Source organism: Vulpes lagopus, chromosome 24 (assembly GCF_018345385.1).
Source record: "Vulpes lagopus strain Blue_001 chromosome 24, ASM1834538v1, whole genome shotgun sequence".
Classification (NCBI taxonomy): Eukaryota; Metazoa; Chordata; class Mammalia; order Carnivora; family Canidae; genus Vulpes; species Vulpes lagopus.
In genome coordinates this window covers 18,474,015-18,499,741 of record NC_054847.1, presented here as the reverse complement: position 1 = coordinate 18,499,741, position 25,727 = coordinate 18,474,015, and the positions used below count along the sequence as shown (strand labels likewise).

Genomic DNA, 25,727 nt, shown 5'->3' with positions numbered 1-25,727 from the left:
ATCTCACTCTCAAGATCACTACTACTAGAAGTTTGTCTGTTCTTCCAGTATACTCCACCCAAATAGCTGAATGCTGTTGGACTTTGAGAAGAATACTGGTGGAATTTTAATTTTTTATAAAATGGTGATTTCCCTTTCTGAAAGTTTGGGCTGTTTATTCTACCAAAAGATAATCACATTGTATTGTAATCATTCATTTAGTTGTCTTTTTCCCATTAGACTGGGAGCCTTTGTGTGTTCCCTAAACATAGTTATTTAGCAAATTAAAAGATAGAATGTATGCTACATGTGGGCCTGAACCAAGAATATTTCCCTTTGCACCCATCCCCCAAATGGAACAGTTTGATAATTGCAGTGAATTGAAACACATCAGATACTTTTAAATTCATAAATTTATAACATTTCTAAGACAGGCAAACAAAACCTGGTTGGTAACCAATGAAACAGGCTCATTATTTTGAAAACTGATAAATAAAGAGAAAATACCATTTCTGTATGGAAACAAAATGGTAGATGGGAGAAAGTAACAATGAGGATGCAGTCAGCAAAATCTAGACTATAGGAAACTACTGGGCAAAAAATGACCTGATCTCTCCAATAAATAAATTGAAGGGAATATTAGAATTAAGAATTTTATCCGTCAGCCAGTTACTTATTTGGATTCGAAGTTAAATAAATGAAGGAAGGAAAGACACTTGAGACTCTTGGAAATTTGCACATTGGCTGGATGTTTGATGTTAATAAATGTTCTATTTTTTAAGTTGAGATAATAGTACTGTGGTAATGTTATTTTTAAAAAGATCTTATCTTAGGATCTATACTGAATTATGTATGGATGAAATAATGTGGCTGAAATTTGCTTCACAGTAGTACAGGAATCAAGGGATATGAGGATTGGGATAAAGCTGAAACAGGAATGGCCATGAGTTAATATCCATGGGGATTATAGGTAGACAGAGATTGTTATCATTTACAAATAATGATCTTTTTGTCCTTTTCTTTCAAATGTTTATCTCATTTCTTGTTTCTCTTTGCAATGATTAGTAGATTCTCCAGTACTACGGGGATTCCCTCAATGAAGAATTTTTCAAACTGCAGAGATTTAAACTCCTGATGAGTTATTTCATGACTTTGGGTATTCTGCATAAAGTGTCATTAGAAAATGCCACAGTTCAAAGACTAGATTAAAAGAAGTTTTCTTCTAGTCCAGATTTTCTGTTACCAGGAATAGATGTTAAGTTTTACTAGACCTTTCTCCATCAGTTTTTTTCCCTCAAAATATAATTGTGTTGAGTGTATTTATATAGAAGCTCATATACTATTCTCTCTGCTTTTGTGTTTGAAATTTTCCATATAATAAAAAATTAAAATGCAGTTGATCCTCTTTATTTGTGGACTGTGTATTTGCAAATTTTCCTGCTTGGTAAAATATAGTGGTAACCCCAAAATCAGTACTCGTAGCACTTTCACTGTCATTCACAGAAATGCCAGACATGTGCATGTGCAGAGAGGCCAAAAACAAATCACCCAATGCACATATTCCCAGCTGAGGTCAAACAGTGAAGCTCTGCCTTCTTCTACCAGCTCTCATTTAACAAGTGTTCCTTTCACAGTCTAATGCCACATTCTTCACACAGTTTTGTGCTTTCTGTTGGTGATGAGGTGGTTTACAATGGTCACCAACCATAGTGCTAAAATTTTTTCTAGTGTTCCTAAGTGCAAAAGGGCGCATGCCTTGCAGAGAAAATACATGTGTTAGATAAGCTTCATTCAAGTGTGAGTTGCAGGGCTGTTGGCCATAGTTCAATGTTAATGAATCAGCAATATAGTGTGCCTTCAAACGGAAACACATACATAATAAGGTTATGTATTGATGGACTGATGAAAATATTGTGACCAGAGGCTCACGGGAACCTAAAGTTGTATTTCCCCTAGGATCTGGTTCAATGTCTGTAAATTCTTTGTTCCTGGTGACTTTATAAAATATAACTACCACAAATAACAAGAATCAACTCTGTAATTGCAATGATTTACAATAGTTGGATTTCTTAATGTTGAACCATTTTTTGGATTCTTGGAATAAACTGAATTTGGCAAAGGTGTGGGTAGTATTCTTTTTAGTATAGTACTAGGTTAAGTTCAGTATTTATTCCTTGGAATTCTTTTTTTTTTTTTTTTTAAGATTTTATTTATTTATTAAGGACAGAGAGAGAGAGAGAGACAGGCAGAGGGAGAAGCAGGCTCCATGCAGGGAGCCTGACTAGGGACTTGATCCCAGGTCTCCAGGATCATGTTCTGGGCTGAAGGCAGTGCTAAACTGCTAAGCCACTAATGGCTGCCCTATTCCTTGAAATTCTACATTAATCTGGTTTTCGTAATTTTTTATTGGGAAATACTATTATTTTGTTTGTAAGTTTGTATATTTGTGTGTATCTGTGTTTAAGCTGTAAGTTACCCAAGTAATACATTAATATCTTTATATGAATTTTTCAGAGAATATAGAAGTGATACCCCCTTTTTTCTTCTCTACACTCTATCCTCTGCCTCATTCTCTGTTCTCAATAATTTGTTCAGTGTCTTTCTAAAAATCTTTCTTTTTAATGCACATATGCACACATTCATATATACAGGTTTTCATTTGTGTGATTTTGAACTTGTCTTATTTTACATAGATGATATATTTTACATGTTATTCAACTTTTTTTTACTTTCAATTAACTGTTTCTTGGAGACCTATCTGTGATATTAGTTCTAGACCTACATATGACAGTTATTTCTTCAAGGTAGATATCTAGAAGTGAAATTGTTGGATTGAAGGGTATACATATGCATATTTAAAATTTCTTATACCAGATTACCCTTAAAAAAGCTATGTTCAGTTATACTTCCAGAAATATGTGACATTACCACTTTCCCTATATTGATCATTGTTTTTTGATCATTGTTTTTTATTTCCAATATGATCATTGTTTTTTATTTCTGCTAAAGTAGATTATCTAAATAAATAAAATCTTATGGTTTGATTTTGCAGAATCCTGATTGCTACTACTCCCTTCTTACATAGGAAAAAGTGCCAATAAATATGACTGACTTGGAAGCATTCAGGGGCTTTATCTCCAAAATTAGTAACACATTAAAACTGGACCTGTGGAAATAACCCATGCTGGCAGTTTCAAGTAGAGCAAAGCTCTAGAAAACCACGAATAAGGAAATGGAAGTGTCAAAATCATAGTGTCAAATGTTTGCCAACTAGAATACTGTCATGTGAAGAAAAAAATGCAACTTTTTATAACAAATACTGTTTTGTGGTTTGTTTTTTAAGATTTTATTTATTTATTTATTCATGAGAGAGAGACAGAGAGAGAGAGAGATAGGCAGAGGCACATGCAAAGGGAGAAACAGGCTCCATTCAGAGAGCCCAATGTGGGACTCCATCCCAGGTCTTCAGGATCACGCCCTGGGCAGAAGGAGGCAACTAAACCACCGAGCCACTGGGGCTGCCCTATAACAAATATTCTTAAGGATAGTGTTTCATACATTTTTGAAAATTAAATCAGATTTCTTACTATGTTTATGTATCCTATCCCTAAAATCAGGTGGTTTATACTGGAGCAAGGAGAAATTTCTAACTCTTAATGATACACTTAAAGTTCATTTCTTTCGATTGTGAAAGCTTTTGAGTTTAAGCCTGCATATTGAAAGATTCATTCAAATATCTGTGGCTGCTTTCAAATTTTATATATACCATATTGAAGTCAATGGCACAAATTAATTCTGCTTCAATACTATTCTTTCTAAAATCTCATATTTCCAAAATACTTTATTTTGGTTGTCAGATAGCTTAGAACCTCATGAATGTGTTGGGAAATAAATGGAAAGTACTTTAAAACATTTAGGTCTTTGCTGTTTTATTGGGTAATGAATCAAAATAAATGATGAAGGAAAATGTTAATGTTTTAGTATGAGGAAGCGAAGGTACATTATCTAAATAATATTCAGGAGCATGGCAAACTAAAAGACAGTAGGAAAAGATGAAAGCGTAAGATTGCCTCACATCTTAGATAATGTAGTTCTTCCACAAAAGCCCACTTTGTTACTGAGCTATCACCATTAAGAGAGATGAGGGGAAGCCTTTTTGTCCTGACTGTGACCATGTTTGTTCTTCAGCTTAGAAATAAAGAATGCACCGAATACTTTAGAAAAGGGATCAGACTACATTGTTCTTAAACATGACTCGTATGTAACTGCCTCTTCTAAAAACTGGAGAACCAAAATACAACACAAATTCCTGTTAAGGAGCTAAATTTAAAATATCTAAAAGTAGCTAATTCATTCAGCTATTTTCAACATTGACTTTATTCTCCTTTCTCTAAACTGTCTCCTGGTAGTGTTCGCTTCTGCAGCACATATACTAAACTCTCCTGGTTGGCAGGTTCCAAGATGAAAGATGCGTCCTATTTAGCAGTTGATTAATCTTAGAAAGTTCTAGTACTAACTTATGCAGTGAGGACTTTTTGCTAAAGTGAGAAATTATGTATTTGCTTCTTACAATATATATGGACATAGTAAAAATTAAAACTCCAAAAAGTGCAAAAAGAAAAGGAAAAATTGAAGTCTCACAATTCTATCTTCTCCATCTCATCACAATCTCTTCTCCCAAAAATAACCACTGTTGTTTCTTGTATATCCTTCCAGGAAAAAACAATGCATTTACAAACATGGGTATATTTGTTTTTTAAATTTACATAAAAGGAATGGCAATTCATATGCTGCTCCCTGTTATCAATCACCAGTGTCTATGAGATAGGGCCTTGCAAAACATGGAACATAGCAGATCATGCAGCACAATGTATCCCCAACCAGAACCAAGGAAGTTTACTAAGAGCCAAGAATTTGACCTCTAAAGTACTTGATAAAAGTAGTCAGAGCAGACAGGCCTACTTACCTGGAAACCAGTACTGGGCTTTTTTGAGTCTTTTAAAAATCTTTTTGAGTGGACCATTAAGGTTCTAGTATTTGAATATCGAAAACCTGGGAACCATAGCATTAAAGTCACTTGTAGATCATTCCACTAGTAAAGACTGCCTAAGTGTGAAGTGAGTGATAATAGAGCTTCAGTGCTTTTAGAGAAATAATACTGCTATGAACATCTTTGTCACTGTGGCTCTTTCAGTACTCCGTTTTCTTAATACATTCTAAGAAATAGATTTCTTGAAGCAAAGAGAATGATTTTAAGCCTCTAAATGCCCACTGCCAAATGGTTCTCTGAGAGTATATGCAAGTTTACCTTGCCATAAGCTTATGAAGGAATGATTTTCACTTAATTCTCTCAAGCATTAGATAACATTCCATATTTTTAAATCTGCAAATTTAAGAGGTAAATTATGTGTCATCATTGTTTGCTTCAACTTGCATTACCTTCATTTTTTTCCTTATATTTACTAGGGTTTTTTCTTTTCCTTTCAAATGATTTGTTCTAGCTTATTGCCCATTTACCTATTGGAATCTCAGTGTCCTTATAAATCTTTATGGTCTCTATGTATTAAAGATGTTAACTCATATTGATTATAAGTCGTTCAGCAAATAATTTTTCCCAGTGTTTCAATTTTTTGTGTATTGATATTCTGTAACTTTTTAAGCTTGGAAAGGTCTCTTCCTCTTGTACAGTTTAATATTCAGCTTTATTTTTTTACTGTTTTTTTATCTATTGGGTTTCTTTTTTTTAATTTCCTGAATTCCATCTAGAATTAGAATTTCTTTTCTCTAATAGGGTTATTTTGAGTCTGTTCTTCTGTTCCATTGATCTGGTTGTTTTTGTGTTGGTTTTACTTGTAGGTTTATATAATATCTCATGGTGCTAGTTTTACTACTTCACTCCCTTCTGTTTCCTTTCTTAAAAAATAAAAGGTTTAATAATTAGAATTACATACAGTAAACACATTGAACATTAAAAGAGAAGAATGAACATTCTTCCTTCTACCCTTTGCCATTGATTTCTTGATTTGTTTCCCTAGTAGTCATCAAACTTTAGGGAGTGCATTTGCATCTATACTTAGCTTCGTAGAACTTCTCAGGTTCTATGTACCTAAATCTTCAAGATTGCCAAGATTTCCTTCAAACCCTTACCTTCTATTCATACCTCCCCAATTGTATTTTTCTCTTAAAAAGTTTTTTTTTCTGATTAGAAAAGTACTAAATGCCTATTGTAGAAAGTTTAGAAAAAAACAAAAAAAATTTTTTTTAATTTTTATTTATGACAGTCACAGAGAGAGAGAGAGAGGCAGAGACACAGGCAGAGGGAGAAGCAGGCTCCATGCACCAGGAGCCCGATGTGGGATTCGATCCCGGGTCTCCAGGATCGCGCCCTGGGCCAAAGGCAGGCGCCAAACCGCTGCGCCACCCAGGGATCCCAGAAAAAAACAAAATTCGGAAGAACAGCATAATTTCTTATAATTTCACATCTGTTAGCAGCCACATTTTGGTGTTTTTTTTACTATACAATCAATTTTAATGTACTTAAACAAAATTGGGATTATACTTTACCTGATTTTATCACTTTCTTCACATAATAGTCTATCATGATTGTCTATCAAATATTTATTTTGTGTTCCCAGCACTTGGCATGGTTGTTGCACATAGCAGTCCAATGTGAAATAGGAATAGTAATCAATCCTCAAGCTGCCAGTGGCAGTGGCCCTATTAATAATAATTAACATTAATAACATTCATTCATACTTAACATTAATTGGGTGTGTCACAACATATAACCTGTGTAATCCTCAAGATTGTATGAGAAAACCCCAAGAGTAACAACACTATTATTTTCTCATTTAACCAATGAAGAACTGTAGCATCAAGTAGTTTAATTTCCCTCAGGCTCCTTCATAGGAAGTGATAGGATATGGTCCTAGGCTTTTTACTCTTTACCAATCCTTACACTAAATTACCCCTTAGTGTGCTGACCCAGAGACATTTCGTGCACTAACCCTTTTTGTGAATCCTGTAGGGCTCTATTCTCTCGCAAGGTCTTTTGTGTACTATCGGAGTTCATCAAAGCATGGCTTTGTAGTACAGCTATGTCTGTGCTGCCTATCTGCACTAATAGAGCAGCTAAAACACATACTAAATCACATTCCATTCCATTTTACAAAAACATTCTGTTCAAGGTTTCTCAAACATTCTGTGGTTTCAATCATTCTCAGGATAATGTCATTTTGATCCATCTGCAGATTTCTCCATGGTAACAATCTTTATCCATTCAGTATCTTAAAATCCCCTTGAATGTGTTTAGTATGTATAACTTTCTTTTTTTAAGATTTTACTTTGTGACTGGATCATACTCCAAAGGAAAGGGAAAATAAGTGCATATTTAGTGGTTAAAAATATGTTAGTGATATATTATTCTGAAGTCCACAGATTATGTCTGTCTTGGCACTTTGTTTGCAACCTGTCTTTTTTTTTTTTCTTTGACTCACGATTGTGGTCTGATTTGCGTTTCAAAATACTATATGTTGAAAGCAAGGACTATAAATCTGCTTGCATTTTTGTCGTGTTTTTTTTTTTTTTTGCAAGGATTTTAAAACTGAAATCTTCTTTTGAAGTTTTATAAAACAATCTGATGAGAAAACTGGTCTTGAAAAGATTTAACTTGTTTTATGAGGAAATAATTTCCCAAAACTTGATCAGAGACTTAAAAAGAATCTGCTTTATAGGAAAGGGATGTCACAAGGATAAATAGTTGCTGAATCTATTATGAATAATATTTTTCAAAAGGTTAAGAATAGAGAATGACAGTTCCTTATGAAAGGAGAGGGGTTGGGGTGCTCATGAGGCCCAGAATATATAAAAATAAAACCAGTTATAGAGTATAAAGGGAATGACTTTTATAGACAAAGTAAGCTCTTTGGAGTAAAGAGGAAAATGTAACTCTTAAAAAGGATGAAGGATGAGGAAGATGATAGAGGAAAATAGAACAAGGAAGAAACTAGCCTGTCATTCTCAGTGCCCTTTAAAATGTATTTTGGAAAAAAAACAAAAACAAAAACAAAAAAAAATGTATTTTGGTAGGAAGTAAAATGGACCACCAGCACAGAATCCTTGTGCCCTCTATACTTAGCACTTTATTAGCACTTCTGTGGTTACATCATTGAAGATCTTGGAGTAGTTAGCACAGTGCCTTTGCCTGGAGAATATACTTGTTATTGAATGAATGTTGAAAGAGATCTGAAGTTACTTGAAATTTGTTTAATCAGTGCAATGACAAAATAATTATCTATAATATTTTTTTGATTTTCCTATGTTCGCATGTTAAAAGCCTTTTTGTTACTCGTAGTGGGAACTTAGGTTTCTTTAAAGCTTGTCAACAGTATGAGTATTTGGGCTGCGGAAGCTGGATACGCATGTGTACGTGCCTGATAAGTATAGTAAATTTTGGCTCAATTTTAAAGTAGAGCAACATTTTTCTTCTTTGTAAAACCTGAAGTAGCATGTCCTGAATACACTTGTGTTCTTTTGTCTTCTTCAGGGAAGCAGTGTTTCTTAGTCCTACGTCAACAACAGTTTAATGTCCAGGCGCTCGTGGCAGTGGGAGACCATGCAAGCAAGCAGATGGTTAAATTTGCTGCCAAGTAAGTAAGCAATTATATCCTGTTGTCAGAATAAACAATGGTGGGAACCAAGACTCCCAGGGGTTTGGACCATTTTCATACATTAACATCAATGCTTCGTTTGTTTAAAAATGTAGTTATTTAAATTGTCAGTTCAGTATTGCTGAATACATTAAACTTACAAAAGAGAAAATATGGAACACAGGCTTGAAATTCATTTGGAACTGCTGAAGCAGCACTCTCTACAGACAAGTCACATTTACTTTCAAGTAGAGTAACAAAAAGCCTGGCAGCCTCAACATAGCAAAGCAACTTTATTTTGTTGTGTGTGTTGAGCTTCATGTCCTCTCTCCCTCCCCCAGTTTGAGATTTGCATATTAAGCAACAAGTTTTCTAACTGAAAAATAAAAGCACATAAAATAAGGGTGTCATTTTGCAAATGATTCCCCCCTAAAGGAAGTAAAAGAAATGTCATACCGTGTTTCAGCTTTTAACTTTGACATCAAAAGGGTTAAAAAAAAAAAAAGTAAAATCACCTCTCACCACCCCCAAAGTCTTGCTGTCTGGCTCAGAGTTCCTGTAGAAATGCATTGTTTTGTTAAGTTTGCAAGAGGCAGGATATAGAGATAGTGTAGTGCTTGTGCATGCTGTAGCTGTAAGGTAATGATAGTTGGTAATGTGACTAGTTCTGTTTGTTTTTCTCATTTTAATCAATTTTATTTCCATGATAATCAAAGAAGACTTGGAAAAATGGACAATCTATATTTTAAGTAATAGCATACTTCATAAGCATAAATGTTTTTTAAAAGAAATTAAATTTGGGATAAATACATTTTTCTATTGATTCTTGTCTGTTCTTTAAATGATACTTTCAAAGATGAGTGAATATAAATAGAATTATCAATTTTAGAACTAAAAGACAATCTGATTTAACATCCTAATTTATATTTGGGCCCTCCCTGACTTCCTTATATAGTGTTTTACATGTAGTAGATGCTCAGTAACTTGGGGAGGGTTTAGAGATTTATTTATCAAATTTAGTTTTATTATATCACAGCAATATCTGTACTCTGGTTTAAAAATTGCAGTGCCACTAATTATATCAGTATACTGATGACTCACTAGGATTTGTATTATTGGTACAGTAGCCCCACCTCACCCTTTCTCCCAGTCCCACTACTCAGAAACTTCCATCTCTTCTATCTATATCTTTTAGTGATCAGGTTTGCTCTTTTCTTTTAAGATTTTATGTATTTGAGAGAGAGAGAGAAGGAGAAAGAGACAAGTTGGGGGAGAACATGAGCAGCAAGGAGAGGTAGAGGGAAAAGCAGACTCCTCACTTAGCTGGGAGCCTGACTTGGGCTCAGCACGGGATTCCATCCCAGGACCTTCAGATCATGACCTGAGCCAAAGGCAGACACTTGACCGACTGAGCCACCCAGGTGCCTCTAGGTTTACTGTTTTCATCTCATGGTCTATAAGGGTATGTTCTTGTGGGGTACATTGTCAGCTAGCTTTTTAAGGTCAGTCTGTATCCTGTGAAGTGGGACGTAAATAACCTTGATCCCTAGAAATAAACTTTCCACACAGCCTTCTATAAATAGAGCCCCTGGAAATCGTAGATATATAGGCCAAATTATATATATTTTTTTTTATAATAAATTTATTTTTTATTGGTGTTCAATTTGCCAACATACAGAATAACACCCAGTGCTCATCCCGTCAAGTCCCCCCCTCAGTGCCCATCACCCAGTCACCCCCACCCCCCGCCCTCCTCCCCTTCCACCACCCCTAGTTTGTTTCCCAGAGTTAGGAGTCTTTATGTTCTGTCTCCCTTTCTGATATTTCCCACACATTTCTTCTCCCTTCCCTTATATTCCCTTTCACTATTATATTCCCCAAATGAATGAGAACATATAATGTTTGTCCTCCTCCGATTGACTTACTTCACTCAGCATAACACCTTCCAGTTCCATCCACGTTGAAGCAAATGGTGTGTATTTGTCGTTTCTAATGGCTGAGAAATATTCCATTGTATACATAAACCACATCTTCTTTATCCATTCATCTTTCGATGGACACCGAGGCTCCTTCCACAGTTTGGCTATTGTGGACATTGCTGCTATAAACATCGGGGTGCAGGTGTCCCGGCGTTTCATTGCATCTGTATCTTTGGGGTAAATCCCCAGCAGTGCAATTAATTGCTGGGTCGTAGGGCAGGTCTATTTTTAACTCTTTGAGGAACCTCCACACAGTTTTCCAGAGTGGCTGCACCAGTTCACATTCCCACCAACAGTGTAAGAGGGTTCCCTTTTCTCCGCATCCTCTCCAACATTTGTTGTTTCCTGCCTTGTTAATTTTCCCCATTCTCACTGGTGTGAGGTGGTATCTCATTGTGGTTTTGATTTGTATTTCCCTGATGGCAAGTGATGCAGAGCATTTTCTCATGTGCATGTTGGCCATGTCTATGTCTTCCTCTGTGAGATTTCTCTTCATGTCTTTTGCCAAATTATATTTAATATACTGAAGAATACTGGGAAAAAGTCCACTTCAAATCAACAAATAACCTTTATGGCTTTTGTCTTTTATGTATTAAATTGGTTCTGAAAACTAATATATGAAGCTGACAGTTTTTATATAGAATGTGTGTTTCCATTAAATTGCATTATAACCTTAGTCTTAAATTCCTAAAGAAAATAATCTAGTCTAAAAATCTTTTGAAATTCCCACTTACCCTTAATATTTACTGAGAGACATTCTACTGACAGAAGGACAATGAGTTCATTTGATGTCTTCAGAAGTAAACACTTTGAAGTAGTCCACAAATAGTTATTTCTTATATTTTGGATCTTCTCAAACTTCTGGCACTTAACTAATATCAATTGACCATATCAGAGATCAACCAAAGCTTACTAAGCTAGCAGAGCTACTTGCAAATGGTCTCCCAAATAGAACTTAGTTCACTAATGTCCTCCTCATAATATATAAATTAGAGTTTTGTATAAATGATATAGATGTGATCTTTTTTTTAGACAAGGCAAGAATTTAGCCTGGATTTCATAATCCTGAAGTAGGTAGAACTCAAGATCTAGATGTAATTCAGCTTAACAATTAAATTGTGGCTTGGATTTTTGTTTTGTTTTGTTTTTGTTTTTTAAGCAAAGAACATGTATCTATTTTTAGTCTCCTCCTCAAAAAATGGACTTTATATAATTAGTAATGTGTGGGAAAAGATGGTTTCATAATAGAGCTTTTGCAAATTATAAAGCCTTTGACTGGCTATATACAAGTGAACGAAGCCAACTTTTTACAATAGGCTTAACATGTGGTACTTAGGTTAATTATTTAACTTTTGGCACTACTCATACGTTAAGGTATCTAGCCTGAGTAATTAAGAGTGTGTTAATAACTTTGCTACCTTGTGAAAGAGGAAAATTCTCATGACTAAGACTCTCTGTGGTAAAATACGATGTTTTTTTTTAAATTGAAGTATGGTTGGCACACAATGTTACATTAGTTTCAGGTGTACAACATGGTGATTCAGGAACTCTATATAATTATACTATGCTCACCACCAAGTGTAGCTACCATCTGTCACCATACAGTGCTACTACAATACCGTTGACTATATTCCCTATGGTGTACTTTTCATCTCTGTGACTTATTTATTCCATAACTGGAACCTGTATCTCTTTCATCTTTTTTTGCCCATCCTCCCATTCACCCTCCCCTTGGCAACTACCAGCTTGTTCTCTGTACTTGGGGATCTATCTCTGCTTCTTTTCTTTAATCATTTGTTTTGTTTTTAGATTCCATGTTATAAGTGAAATCATACGGTATTTGTCTTTGACTTACTTCACTTAAGCATAATAACCCCTCTAACGTTCATCCATGTAAAAATGATGATTTTTAAAATTTTTGTGGTTCGTTGATAATTTTCTTAGGAACATAATTTCATGCCCCTGATAGGTCAGTCCGCTTGTCTTTTTTATGTGCCTTTAGACTGTACTTCTCAGGTAGTACTGAAATCCTGATGTTTCTCGGTAATAGAAATCTAAGGCACATGTTGTTTCTGACAGAAAGCCAGTAGTATGATCTTATATTCAAAGTGCCAATTTTTAAAAAGGAAAATCAAGAACAGAAAAATTTTACTTTGAGATTACCTGCTCTTTTCATGTAATAAATCCAATAAGGTTGTAGTATGAATTCTAAAGAACTTTCAGGATTTTTTTAGAAAAAAGTTGTAATTTTTTTCCTTCATCTTTTAAAATCCTTTTCTTAAAAATTATCTTTATGCCTAGAATCTTTATGGCTAAAATAAACTTTTATTTAAAATGAGTTCATTGGCTCTATTATGAAAACAAAGATTAAGGTAGCTGTCATACATTAATCTTTAAGGTTACTTGTTCTGGCAGTGCTGTCTGGTGAGCTGGCATTTCTGTAAAACAGGAATCTAACGTGTGAGGTTATTGTTAAATCATAAATAACGTTAAAAAGAAATTACTTGACATTAACAGCTGATAAGTAAGAATTTTTATAACTTGCTGTGATCTAATTATACTCATATTATTTTTATACCATACTGCAAAAACCTTAACTTAAGCTCACATAGACTTTTTATGTTCTTAAGCACGAAGAATAATTTTCAGATATGTCACTAGAATGATAGTAATCATATAGTTATTTTACAAAAATTTTGGGGGGAGTAAAGTTTTCTTTTTTGTCTCTCCAGATGAGTTTTCTAAGGCATTTGGCTTGTTTTTTGTTGTTACTCTCTTTTAAGTGTTGTTCTTTGTAATTTCTGCCATATGTTGAGTTGGAACAAAATAGTCCAATCATTTATTAAACTTCGTATTTATTGAGAGATACAAGCTGTTTTTGCTTCTCCTTAAGTCTATATTTGCCAGAAGTTTATTTTCAAGTGGTATTTTTAACTAAAATCTTTAATGGATTTCTATTTCCAACCATGTGCAAGATTACTTCTGCCTACTGATTGCCTCACCATAATATTATTTCCCACTACTTTGCCATATACACTCTTCATATTGGGCACATTCTCTGTCTGCTCTGACCTCTCTTCCTCTTACTTTAAAGGTTTTGCTTTTATTCGTTGAATCTTCATTCTTCATCATTTAGCTTAAGCCCATGTCACTGATCATCCTCATTCACTGATTTCTCTTTTCATTTCTTTGAGTTCCATAGACATGTTCTTAGGAGGCTGAAAGTTTTTTGTTTTTTTTTTTTAATTTAGTATACATTTTGATGATTATCTTGAAGTTATAAAAGGTATTTTTCCATGTTATTTTAAAGGCCTAACTTCTAACAGAGAACTGCTGTGTACTTTTCATGCAGCATTTACCGTCATATTTACAGTTGTGTTCATGCCAGCTGAAGGCAGACGACCGCCATCTTCTGTACTAATGATGATTTCCCTGTAGTTTGAATAGCAACACATGCTGAGAACAATTTGGGTTACTAGTTGGCATTTGATATTAAGAGGCATCGTTGGGCAGCCTGGGTGGCTCAGCAGTTTAGCGCCGCCTTCTGCCCAGGGTGTGGTCCTGGAGACCTGGGATCAGGTCCCACATCGGGCTCCCTTCATGGAATGGAGCCTGCTTCTCCCTCTGCCTGTGTCTCTGCCTCTCTCTCTCTGGGTCACTCATGAATAAATAAATAAAATCTTAAAAAAAATAAAATAAAAAGGCCTCCTGAACTTTTAAAAGCCTGTGCTATTCCAGCAGATTTATTGAATCCTATTTTTTGTCTCTATAGGAGCAGCACATCACTAATAATATAATAGTTCCCATGCAAGGAAAAAATGTTTCTGTTTCTATTTCTAGTAGTTCTCAGATTAGATACCTGTTTGACTCAAATTTCAGTTAACAGTGCTATATCATTAACTTTCACATGAACAAGATAGTTTTAAAAATAATCAACTGAAACCTTATATAAATTGTCATTCTTGGATTGCTGTTTGCAGTATTTGGGTCAATTAGAGGTCTAATTGTCCTAAATTAACCTCAGACTTAACATTTTATGTAATTGTGAGCAGACAGTCTTCACATTACTGGTAATAAAGTAAAAATACGTAAACATTAAATATAGAACTGGATCTGAGAATATAACTATACAGTAAACCAAATGACAGCAATTTAGTTTTAGCAGACTTTAATATCTTTGAATTTTGTTATTTTTAGTATTTGCTTTCATTTTCCTTTAAAATTCATTTTGATTTAAAATTAAGGGCTGTACACAATGGAAAACAGTATAGAGGTTCCTCGAAAAGTTAAATATAGAACTACCCCATAATCTAGCAATTGCACTAGTAGGTATTTACTCAAAGAATACAAAAATACTAATTCAAAAGGATACTTGTGCCCTAATATTTATAGCAGCATTATCTACAATAGCCAAATTATGGAAACAAACTAAGTGTCCATTGATTGGTGAATGGATAAAGAAGATAATAGTGTGTGTGTGTGTGTGTGTATGTGTGTGTGTATATACATATACATACACACAGGCATGTGTATATATGTATATATAATGTACATATTTTATATATTTATACATACAATGGAATATTACTCAGCCATAAATAAAGAATGAACTCTTGCCGTTTGCAACAATATGGTTGGAGCTAGATAGTATTTTGCTAATTGAAATAAGTCAGAGAAAGACAAATATTATTTCATTCATGTGGAATTTAAGAAACAAACCAGCAAAGGGAAGAAAAGGGGAAGGGAGCAAAACAAGAAACAGACTCTTATCTATAGAGAACAGAGTGATGGTTACCAGAGAGTAGGTGAGTAGGGGGGATGAATGAAATAAGTGATAGTGGATTAAGGAGTACACTTGTGATGAGCATTGGATGATTTATGGAAATGTTGAATCACTATATTGTATTCCTGAAACTAATATTGTGCTGTAAACTAACTAGAATTTAAATTAAAATTTAAAACAAATAGAATAAAGTTAAGGGCTATAAGCCTATGGCATTCATACTACTTTTATATTTGTAGGTATTTAAGTAACATGATAACACCAGTTAAAGTGGGTCCTTGACATTATTTATACCATGTAAAAGTTTGAGAACCAGTGGTCTGTGCCATATTGAGCTTAATTTTTTACTAAGCTTATTTTGAATTCATTATTGGAGTTTTGGTGAAGACAAAGGAGTTCACAAAACAAGTCATCATACAACTACTAGAATGATTTAAACCATTCATTTTTACAAAACAAAAACAAAACGAAATACAGATTTTTATTATCAAAAGGTGGCTTATTTTTTTAGCTACTTATATAATTAATACTTTTTGGATACTATTTTGATTTAACTGGCAAATATAGGTTTTCTTATGTTTGGGAATTTTGAATTCTTTGCCTCAATGAATTCTATATTTAATTTGCATCGTTGATGCACTTTGTGTTGGTGTATTACTTGAAAAAATAGTGTGTAGCAACTTTTTAACCTATCCTTTTTTTTTTTAACTAATTCTTTATTACACCTTTCCCAAGATGTACAGATTATTCATTTGAATATGGGTGGTTATGTAGATCTATGGGCCACACTTCTTATTGAGTATATTAAGAGTCAACACATAATTTTTGACAACCAGAAAGCTAACAAATTTGCTGCCGGTTTTGCCGTAAACCTTTAATACTCAAGTTTCTAGAAGTATTAAAATTGTAATAGTTTTTGTTGATACTAGAATATGTAAACATGCCCCCAAGAAAGCTTCAAATAGTGTCTGTTTCACCATTATTGATTTTACGGGGGAGGAATGAGGGTAAATAGGAATAAAATGGGAGTAGTTTTTTAAAATTTGAGCTGATGACTACCTAATATTGTAATGAGTCTTTACCTAGCTTTCACCAATTCCTAGGTTTATCCCTACTATTAACAAATAACAGTCAACATATATTCATATATAGGATTTTTTGACATATTTTAGGCCTTACTATGACAAGCTAGTTTGATAGAAGCACTTTGAGGGGCTTGAGTATGTGGTACCTAAAATGTGAAATAAAAGGTAAAACCACTGTTCACACAAAGGTTATATAGCTAACCTTCCATCATTATCTTGGATGTGTTGAGTAGATTATATGAGTAATGATTGCGTACTCTTCAGTGGCCTCTGTTACCTGGTGACATATATTTCCTAGATGAAAGGTCTGGGGATCGAGTCCTACACCAAGCTCCTGCAGGGAGCCTGCTTCTTTCTCTGCCTATGTCTCTGCCTCTCTCTTTCTCTCTCATGAATAAACGAATAAAATCTTTTTTAAAAAATTACTTCAGAGTTTCTAGTTTGAGATATTATGTGGAAATGACACCATCAATCTGGACTAAATTCCCAGGAGGGGCTGGGACTAAACACAATCCACTCTCTGGAGCTGTGACGGGCTCACCTTCTCTTAGAGCAGATAAAGTGGATCCTGAATGGGGGTGGGGCTCTGTTAGCCATGAAGAAAAGGAAAGTGAATTTGAATAGGCAGCTGTCAGTATCACCTAAGTTCATCTATGCTAAGCAAATTGGAGAGAAGTTCAGCCTTTGGAATTATGAAGAGTCTAAAGACTGAATGAAATAGGTTGTTTTACTCAAAGCCATTTTATTTTTCTGGCTGACATTATTCCTCTCATTTCAAGTCATCTCACTCTAAATGTTTTTTGGTGTTCATTTGGAATAGATTGGCCTTAAAATTCCTTACTTCTCCTCCAATAGCTTCACTATTAATTTTAATAACTCACTCCTCTGGCTACCACTTGGATTTTTTTTGCTTCTTAGAACTTAATTTTAAACTCCAGTGGCAATTTTCTCTAACCGTAATTTCCAGCTTTTTGCCTATCATATGCCTCCTAATATTCTATTGGACCTTATCAAGACTTCTGGTCTTTTTACCAGTCTCCCCTTTTGCCCTACTTTTCTGTCCTCTTCTGACCTCATGCAACCCAGTTCCATTCTCAGAACTACTCTCACGCATCCCTGCCCACTGTTCCCCTTCTCTTTGTTACTTTTGCCCTGCAAATACTCTGCAAACTATCCAGCCTCATAGACTCCTGATCCTAAAATCTAACTCCAAGATTAAGGAGTATATTGTATATTTGTGGCACAAGAATTGATTTTTATTCCTAAACCAGGCCTAGTGAAATGTATTCTACTTTATAATAAAAATAGAGATTTGTAGGCTGCCCTTGTTTTTATTGTTTGACTGAACTCTTCAGTATCTCATTCCTCTTGATCCTTTGGTTTCTAACTATGATTGTACTTAGAAAAGAAAAATTTAGAAAACACTATGACTTCTATTGTTTCATATATCATTAGCCTTGTATTCTGACTAAAAATAGCACATGAACAACAACATATAAATTCTGGTGGATTTTGTTACTTACTTAAATGAAGCAAAAATCCTTACTTATAGATGTTTTTAGCTTACTTTAGAAATATGAGGACCAGCGAAGCATGAGGTAATTCAAATGCATATTTACTAATACATTCACTTTGGGAAGGTAGTAGCTCAGTTAGTAAGTCAGCTAACCACCCCTTCTGCTAGAGTCTTTGGTTTGGAAAATAGCATGCTTAGAAATATGTCCATGAGAAAAAGGCCATTTCTGATCCACAGTTAATTTTCATTCTGTCTCAGATCAGTTCTTGTATGTGAAATGCTTGCAATTATCTTTAGTACTGGAGGAGTGCCTAAGGACTACTAATTTATTCTCAAGGTGTTTCCATTTTGAATAGTGCTACCCTAAGAGACTGGACATTTAAAACATGTGAACTCCTACACAACAAAGTGGCAGAAATAATGGTATTTATATGTTAATTCCATGAGGCCCTACATTTAACTCTATTCCCTCTGGCCATATACCAGGTGGAAAAAAGCAAAGACTCCACTATTAAAAATATCAAATCAGATAGTCCCAGCTGAGGTTTCCCAATCATTTAAAAGGCAAAATATGAGGTCAGTTTTAATATCTTAAGTGGATAACTATCTTAGCATTTACTTTAGATATTAAATCTGAGGTGCTTATCTTTGCTTTACTAACTAGATTGTACCGCTAGCAGTTTCTAGCTTTTGAGTGTATTCTTAAGAGCAACATTTGCACTTAATGTGGGGTCAGTTGTTTTCCCCACTTATCTTTCCTAGGAATTTCCAATTCATCAATATACTAATCTGAAAAGTTGACTCACTAATTGGATTTAAGTGCCACAGGACTCAACACATTATTTTAATCAATTTGTTGGAAAGATCAATTTTCTCATGGTTGAATGCATATAAAAATGAAGCAACTAAATGAGTTACATAGAAAGGTTGGCACATCTCATTCCCTAGAGATCTTTAAGAAGAGGTTCTTAATTGAGTATCCAAAATGGTTTGTGGTCCTTAAATGAAATTTGTCTGGAAGCAGGAAGATGGGATACCTATCCAGGCCTGTGTTTCTGGATCTCCATCTTATGTTGACATTAACTTTCCAATATTTAGTAGCTAGTGTTGGAGTTGAGGCAAGAAGTCATCTCTTCTTTTTAAAATTATTTTTTATTTAGTGCCATATTAAAGAAGTGAACAGAGGGCACCTGGGTGCCTCAGTTGGTTAAGCATCTATCTGCCTTCTACTAGTCTGCTTTCTACTGGGGTCATGATCCCAGGGTCCTCTCCTTCTCCCTTTGCCTGCTGCTCCCCCTGCATGTGCTTGCACTCTCTGTCAAATAAATAAATGAAATCTTAATTAAAAAAAAAAAAAAGTAATGAACAGAGTAGTCCTGTGTTAGTTAGGGTTGAGTTTTGTAAAGACAAAATTATTTTAAAGGTAACCCGTAGAGGCCTTTTTGTATTGACTACTATTAAGGACTACAGTGAATGTAAACAGTGTATAAAGTTTCAAGCTATGTTGAGGGGGAGGAGCAGCAAGTTTAAGGTACAAGTGGCTAAGTGATCTGTAATATTTCCTTCAATGGTCTTAGTTCCATTTTTTTCTGGTTTAAAAATTTTGAGAAAAAAATAAAGTTTCGAGCTAAAGTTATAGTGACTACTATAAAATGCTACAGTTAATTTGAATATTTTGTTATTTGTGCTATTGTAACATCCCTCTTCCAACCCAGCATAAAGATGTTTGGATCCTGAGAAAAAAGACTCTTTCAGACTGTTGGTTGTATACATACATGTTTTATTTTCTTTTTCTTCATATTAGTCATTGTGGTTAAGTGATTTATTGGTAGCTATTGAGTTACCAGTATATTTTTCATTCTGTAATGAGTCACCTAGCTACATACAAGTCTGTGCATTTTCTTTCCTTTCTAGATCTTTCATCTAAAAATAGGTATTTTATTTAGTTGGTAAGTTGAAATTTCAGTTTGTTAAATTAACTTTTGAAATTGTAAAATATCACAATAATACTCAGAAGAAATCTCACTGATTTAGAAAACTTGTTTAGCACCTCCTCTGGTCCAGACACTCTGCTGAGCTTGGGTATACCATGACACATGTATCACATAAGAAACTTAATTTGGGGAGAAAGCAAAATAGATTAACAACTGTGTGCAAAGACATGCTACAAGTGCTGTGGTAGAAGTGTCTCTGTATCATGTATAGTCGAGGCCCAGAGGGAATGGGCATTGGGTGCTTCTTGAGCATGAGCATGATGTGGATAATAAGTTGGTGAATATTGTATTGCCGTGATTTGCAACTCTTTGAAAAACTAACTGTACATAGATGATTTATACTTCTTTGTTGGAGTAAGATACTTATCTATTGGAGGAGAAACAGAACTTCTATATTTGATCCTGTCCAGTTCAACATTTGTATTGAAAACTTTTATAAAGATGTGCTTTTTTTTTTTTTTAAAGATTTTGTTTATTTATTCATGAGAGACAGAGAGAGAGAGAGAAGCAGAGACACAGGCAGAGGGAGAGAAGCAGAGAGAGAGAGAGAGGCAGAGACATAGGCAGAGGGAGAAGCAGGCTCCATACAGGGAGCCTGATATGGGACCCGATCACAGGACTCCAGGATCATGTTCTGGGTCGAAGGCAGGCGCTAAGCCACTGAGCCACCCAGGGATCCCCCAAGATGTGCTTTTAAAGGTAGGTCTAAAATCTGTCAGAAATTCTCAGGCAGTTTATGGGATTTTTTTTTAAGCTTTACTTCTTTATTATTAGAGACAGAGAAGAGTGAAGGGGGAGGGACAAAGGGAGAGGAAGAGAGAAAAAAAATCTCAAGTAGATTCCCTGCTGAGCATTGGGGAGCATCTCCCCAATGCGGGCTCAATCTCACAATGCTGAGATCATGACCTAAACCAAAATCAAAAGTCCGATGCTTAACTGACTGAGCTACTCAGGTACCCTGGGATTAATTTCTAAGTTAAATATAACTTTAACAACATCATATTGTTTTATACAAAGATTCTGAGGAACTTCTATTGAGGGTGGCATTAAAAGCAGGACATTGGGGATCCCTGGGTGGCTCAGCGGTTTAGCGCCTGCCTTCGGCCCAGGGCATAATCCCAGAGACCCGGAATCAAGTCCCACATCAGTCTCCCTGCATGGAACCTGCTTCTCTCCCTGCCTGTGTCTCTGCGCCTCTCTCTCTCTCTCTCTCTCTCTTGAATAAATAAATAAATAAAATCTTTAAAAAAAAAAAAAGGACATCAAGATGCATCGTTGTTACAGGAAGATAGTATGATGCTTGAGCCTTTGAAAACTATTTGTGAAGGGCCTGTTATTTCCAGTTGCTTTCACATAAACTGCAAAGGAGTCTGGCAGGTCATGAGCTTCTAAGAATGAGAATGTATTTCAGAGTGAACTGATGATGCATTCTGGAGTATTTAAAATTCGGTGCTAATTTGTGAGTGTAACAGAACAGTCTAGTACAGTAATCAATACATGATCTTACTACTGTATGACCTTAGGCTACTTACTTGACCTCTTACAGAGTCTCAATTTTCTCAACCATAAAATGGTGGACATATCAATCTTGTAGGCCTTTGAGAAGTTTAAGTGAAATGGTATATGTGTAAAGCACCTCATACAAGAACTGGAACATAAAAGGAAATTGGTAAGTCATATGGGAATAATAATACTTCGGGTATTTATATATATTAAGATCATTTTTGTTTGAGCTGTAAACCTAAAACTCTTGCTTCAACATTAAAAAAATACAGAGGAAAGTGAACAAAACTACTGTAGAAGGACAACCCAAATTTACGAAGCATTCTCTATTTTTTACAAAGAAAAAATCTGGAGGAGTATAGACAGTGCTTATAGGAAGAAGGGGTTGGGCATGTGATGGGAGAGTTTTAAATGATTAATTAACATTAGAATTTATAATAATAAATATATTTTGTAATAAAAAAATAAGTTCTTGAAACAATATATTAAAAAACAGTGTTTCAAAAATAACTTTATAGCAACCCTGCCATTTTCCATCCCTCACTAACAAGGTGCAGTTGCTGAGTATAAATTGGAGGTAATTCTTTATTCTCCAAGAGAACTTGGCCAGAGTCAACAGTTGCCACTGGGACTCAGCAACAAGAGGTGGATAAAGTACTTCTTTCCCAGATCCATTTCTCTACCATTTATATGCAAGATAGTAATCTCTTTGGAGTCATGTACTGTTAAATATTTTTTCACTTATGTGTTCTACAGAAATGAAACTTTCACTGGTGGCCTATAAATCACCTATTCCAACAACCTTTTCTCAGTGTTTATGATTCTTAGTCCCTATTCCAGTGTTCTTCACAGTGCAGTTTTGCTCAAGACTAACCATTGAGGGAAAGAAAGTAATTAAATTGCTATTTATTTCCCTTCCTTCCTTCCTTCCTTCCTTCCTTCCTTCCTTCCTTCCTTCCTTCCTTCCTTTTATTTAAAAAAGTGGGAAAGATTTTGAGTTTTTTGGTTGACCTTATGGTTCAATGGTTCAATGTTTATAGATAAACCCTGAGCCTATCACTTGGATTGCATCTCAGAAGGCCACATGTCATCTATTATATATGAGGTTTCTGAAGCAAGACTGCAGGATTCTAGTAACAAAAAGCTAACACTGGTACCCAAACTTACTCCCTTTGGCATATTGTAACCAATTGCAGTTTATTGTGCTTCATTTTGCTTTTTGGGACATTATATTTATATGTATTAAGATAAACTAAAAAGGAACAAGCAGCTTAACGGACTTTCTACTAAGAGACCACAGATTGAGGATATAATTTAAAATGTAAGGGACACCTGGGTGGCTCATTGGTTGAGTGTCTGCCTTTGGCTCAGGTCATGATCCCAGGGTCCTGGGATTGAGTCCTGCATCGGGCTCCCCAGAGGGAGCCTGCTTCTCCCTCTACCTATGTCTCTGCCTCTCTGTCTCTCATGAATAAATAAATAAAATCTTTAAAAAGTAAAACATAAGCACATATGAGAAAATGTTAATACTGACACTTCTACTCTTTTAGATCTTTGGATCAGCCACATTGTGCATGCTGTGTGTATGTGTGTGGGTGTGTATGTGAGAGAGAGAGATATATAATCTGATCATCTTGAGCAAGGTATCAATGTTCTTGAATTAGGAATTACCAGGAAGACTATAAAGTATGAATCTGCATTCGCTATTGCTAATTATGATGAACCTTATCCTCAGTTTATGTTTGCCTAAGGGTTATAATTATGTTTAGGATGTATATAATTTTAAAATAAATAAAATAGGGGTACCTGGGTGGCCTAGTCAATTAAACATCTGCCTTTGGCTCAGGTCATGATCTCAGGGTCCTGGGATCAAGCCCCACATCCCTGTTAAGCAGGGAGTCTGCTTCTCCTTCTCCCGTTGCTAGTACACACACATGCTCTCTCTCTCTCTCTCAAAATCTAAAGAATAAATATATACATATTGGGATATATACCCTCCAATTTTTTTTTACTGATAGAGTATATCAAATTATCAGAAATGTTTGGAGATAGTTTTCAACCTGTAGTTAATATATTAATTATATTTATCTGTATTAATCCTATATGTAAGATTAATCTCTATATGAACCCTATAACTGATATATTATTCTCTCCTTTTTGTTTTTTGGGTTTTTTTTTTTTAAGATTTTATTTATCTGACAGAACACAAGCAGGGGGAGCAGCAGGCAGAGGGAGAGGGAGAAGCAGGCTCCCCACTGAGCAGGGAACCCAATGTGGGAAGCTACCCAGGCATCCCTTTTCTCTCCTTTTTGAAACATGTGACTTTCTTGCATCTCTAATGCCACTCTCTCTTAATTTTTTGGGGTGGAGGAAGGTGTCTTCTTTTATTCTCTATACAGAGTTCTGTCATGGTCTTCCGCATTTCTTTTTTTTTTAATATTTTATTTATTTATTCATAGAGACAGAGAGAGAGGCAGACACACAAGCAGAGGGAGAGAAGCAGGCTCCATGCAGGGAGCCTCGCGTAAGACTCAATCCCGGGACCCCAAGATCATGCCCTGGGCCGAAGGCAGACGCTAAACTGCTGAGCCACCCAGGGATCCCCAGTCTTCAGCATTTCTGACAGGTAGTAAACAATAGTTATAAATGAGATTGACCCCTCAAAAGCTGTTTTATGTGACAAAACAGAGGTAATTTCAGATAAGTTGTTTGAAGATTGTTTTAGGCAGTGCTAATTTTGAAATGTATTTATAGTTCCTACCGTCTTTCCCTAAACACTTTAAAGAGTACAATAAATAAATAAATAGATAGATAGATAGATAGATAGATAGTACAGTATTCATTTGAATAGATAAATTCTGCTGTGTTTAACATTAAATCAAGCCTAATATTTTATAGTCAAATTTTGTATATCTTCTTAAAAATCTCTTCACAATGCATAATATACACTGGAGGTTTGCAAGTATGGTATGTAACAAATCTACTTTCACTTATTTCAGAGCCCTTCTTTAGGGTCAGATGATAGCTTTGAGCTCAAGCATTTTTTTTTTTTTTTTAAGTTTTTAAACTTAAAATTGTATTACTAGTCAGCTGTTGCAAAAAAAACTGTAACAGGCCATCTTAAATTCTGCAGTGTGGTAAGACTATCCACAGCCATCTACAGATTCAGTGCAATCTCTGCCAAAAATCCCAATGGTATTTTTTGCAGAAATAGAAAAATCCATCTTAAAACTCATATGGAATCTAGGGGGCCTGGAACAGCCAAAACGGTTGTGAAAAAAAGAACAGGGCAGCCCGGGTGGCTCAGCGGTTTAGCGCCGCCTTCAGTCCAGGGTGTGATCCTGGAGACCCAGGATCAAGTTCTACGTTGGGCTCCCTACATGGAGCCTGCTTCTCCCTCTGCCTGTGTCTGTGCCTCTCTCTCTGTGTTGTTCATGAATAAATAAATAAAAATCTTAAAAAAAAAAAAAAAAGTAACAAATGGACTCACACTCCCTGATTCCAAAACTTCCTACAAAGCTACAGTAATCAAAAGTATATGGTATTAGTATAAGGATAGACATATAAACTGACAGAATAAAAGAGAGAGCCTATAAATACACCCTGGCATAAATGGCCAATGAATTTTTGACAAGGGTACCAAGACCTTCTAATGGCCCAAAAGATGGTCTTTTCAACAAATGGTGCTGAGAAAACTGGATATCTGTATACCAAAGAATTTACCATACACCACATACATATAAAAATTAACTCAGGGGCACCTGGGTGGCTCAGTCGGTTAAGCATCTGCTTTTGGTTCAGGTCATGATCTGAGGGTACTGGGATCAAGCCCCACATCTTGGCTGCTTGCTCAGCAGGGAGCCTGTTTCTCCCTCTCCCTCTGCCTGCCACTCTCCTTTTGCTTGTGTGTGCTCTTCTCTCTCTCTCTCTCTCTCTCTCTCTCTCTCAAACAATTTTTTTAAAAAGGAAATTACCTCAAAATGAATCAATTACCTAAACATAAAAGCTGAAACCATAAAACTCTTGGAAGAAAACTACACCAGAAGCTTTAGACATTGGATTTCGCAGTGATTTGTTAGATATTAACACCAAAAGTAGAGGTGACAAAAGTAAAACTAGATTACTTTGACTTTTTTGAAAGTAAAACTCAAAGGGCAGTATTTAAGAGAGTGAAAAGAAAGACATGGAATAGGAGAAAATAATTGCAAATCATATATCTGATAAAGGATTAATATTTAGA

The 25,727-nt window shown here is 35.2% G+C and overlaps 1 protein-coding gene across 2 annotated transcripts in view; it reads left to right on the top strand.

Moving 5' to 3' along the window:
* Nucleotides 1–25,727, top strand: part of DARS1 (aspartyl-tRNA synthetase 1) — a 61,240-nt gene that overhangs the window by 7,345 nt on the left and 28,168 nt on the right. For both annotated transcript variants that reach the window (XM_041739717.1, XM_041739718.1), the window contains exon 4: nt 8,525–8,627. In XM_041739717.1, the coding sequence (XP_041595651.1) occupies nt 8,525–8,627 (103 nt within the window). The remainder of the gene's footprint in view (nt 1–8,524; nt 8,628–25,727) is intronic.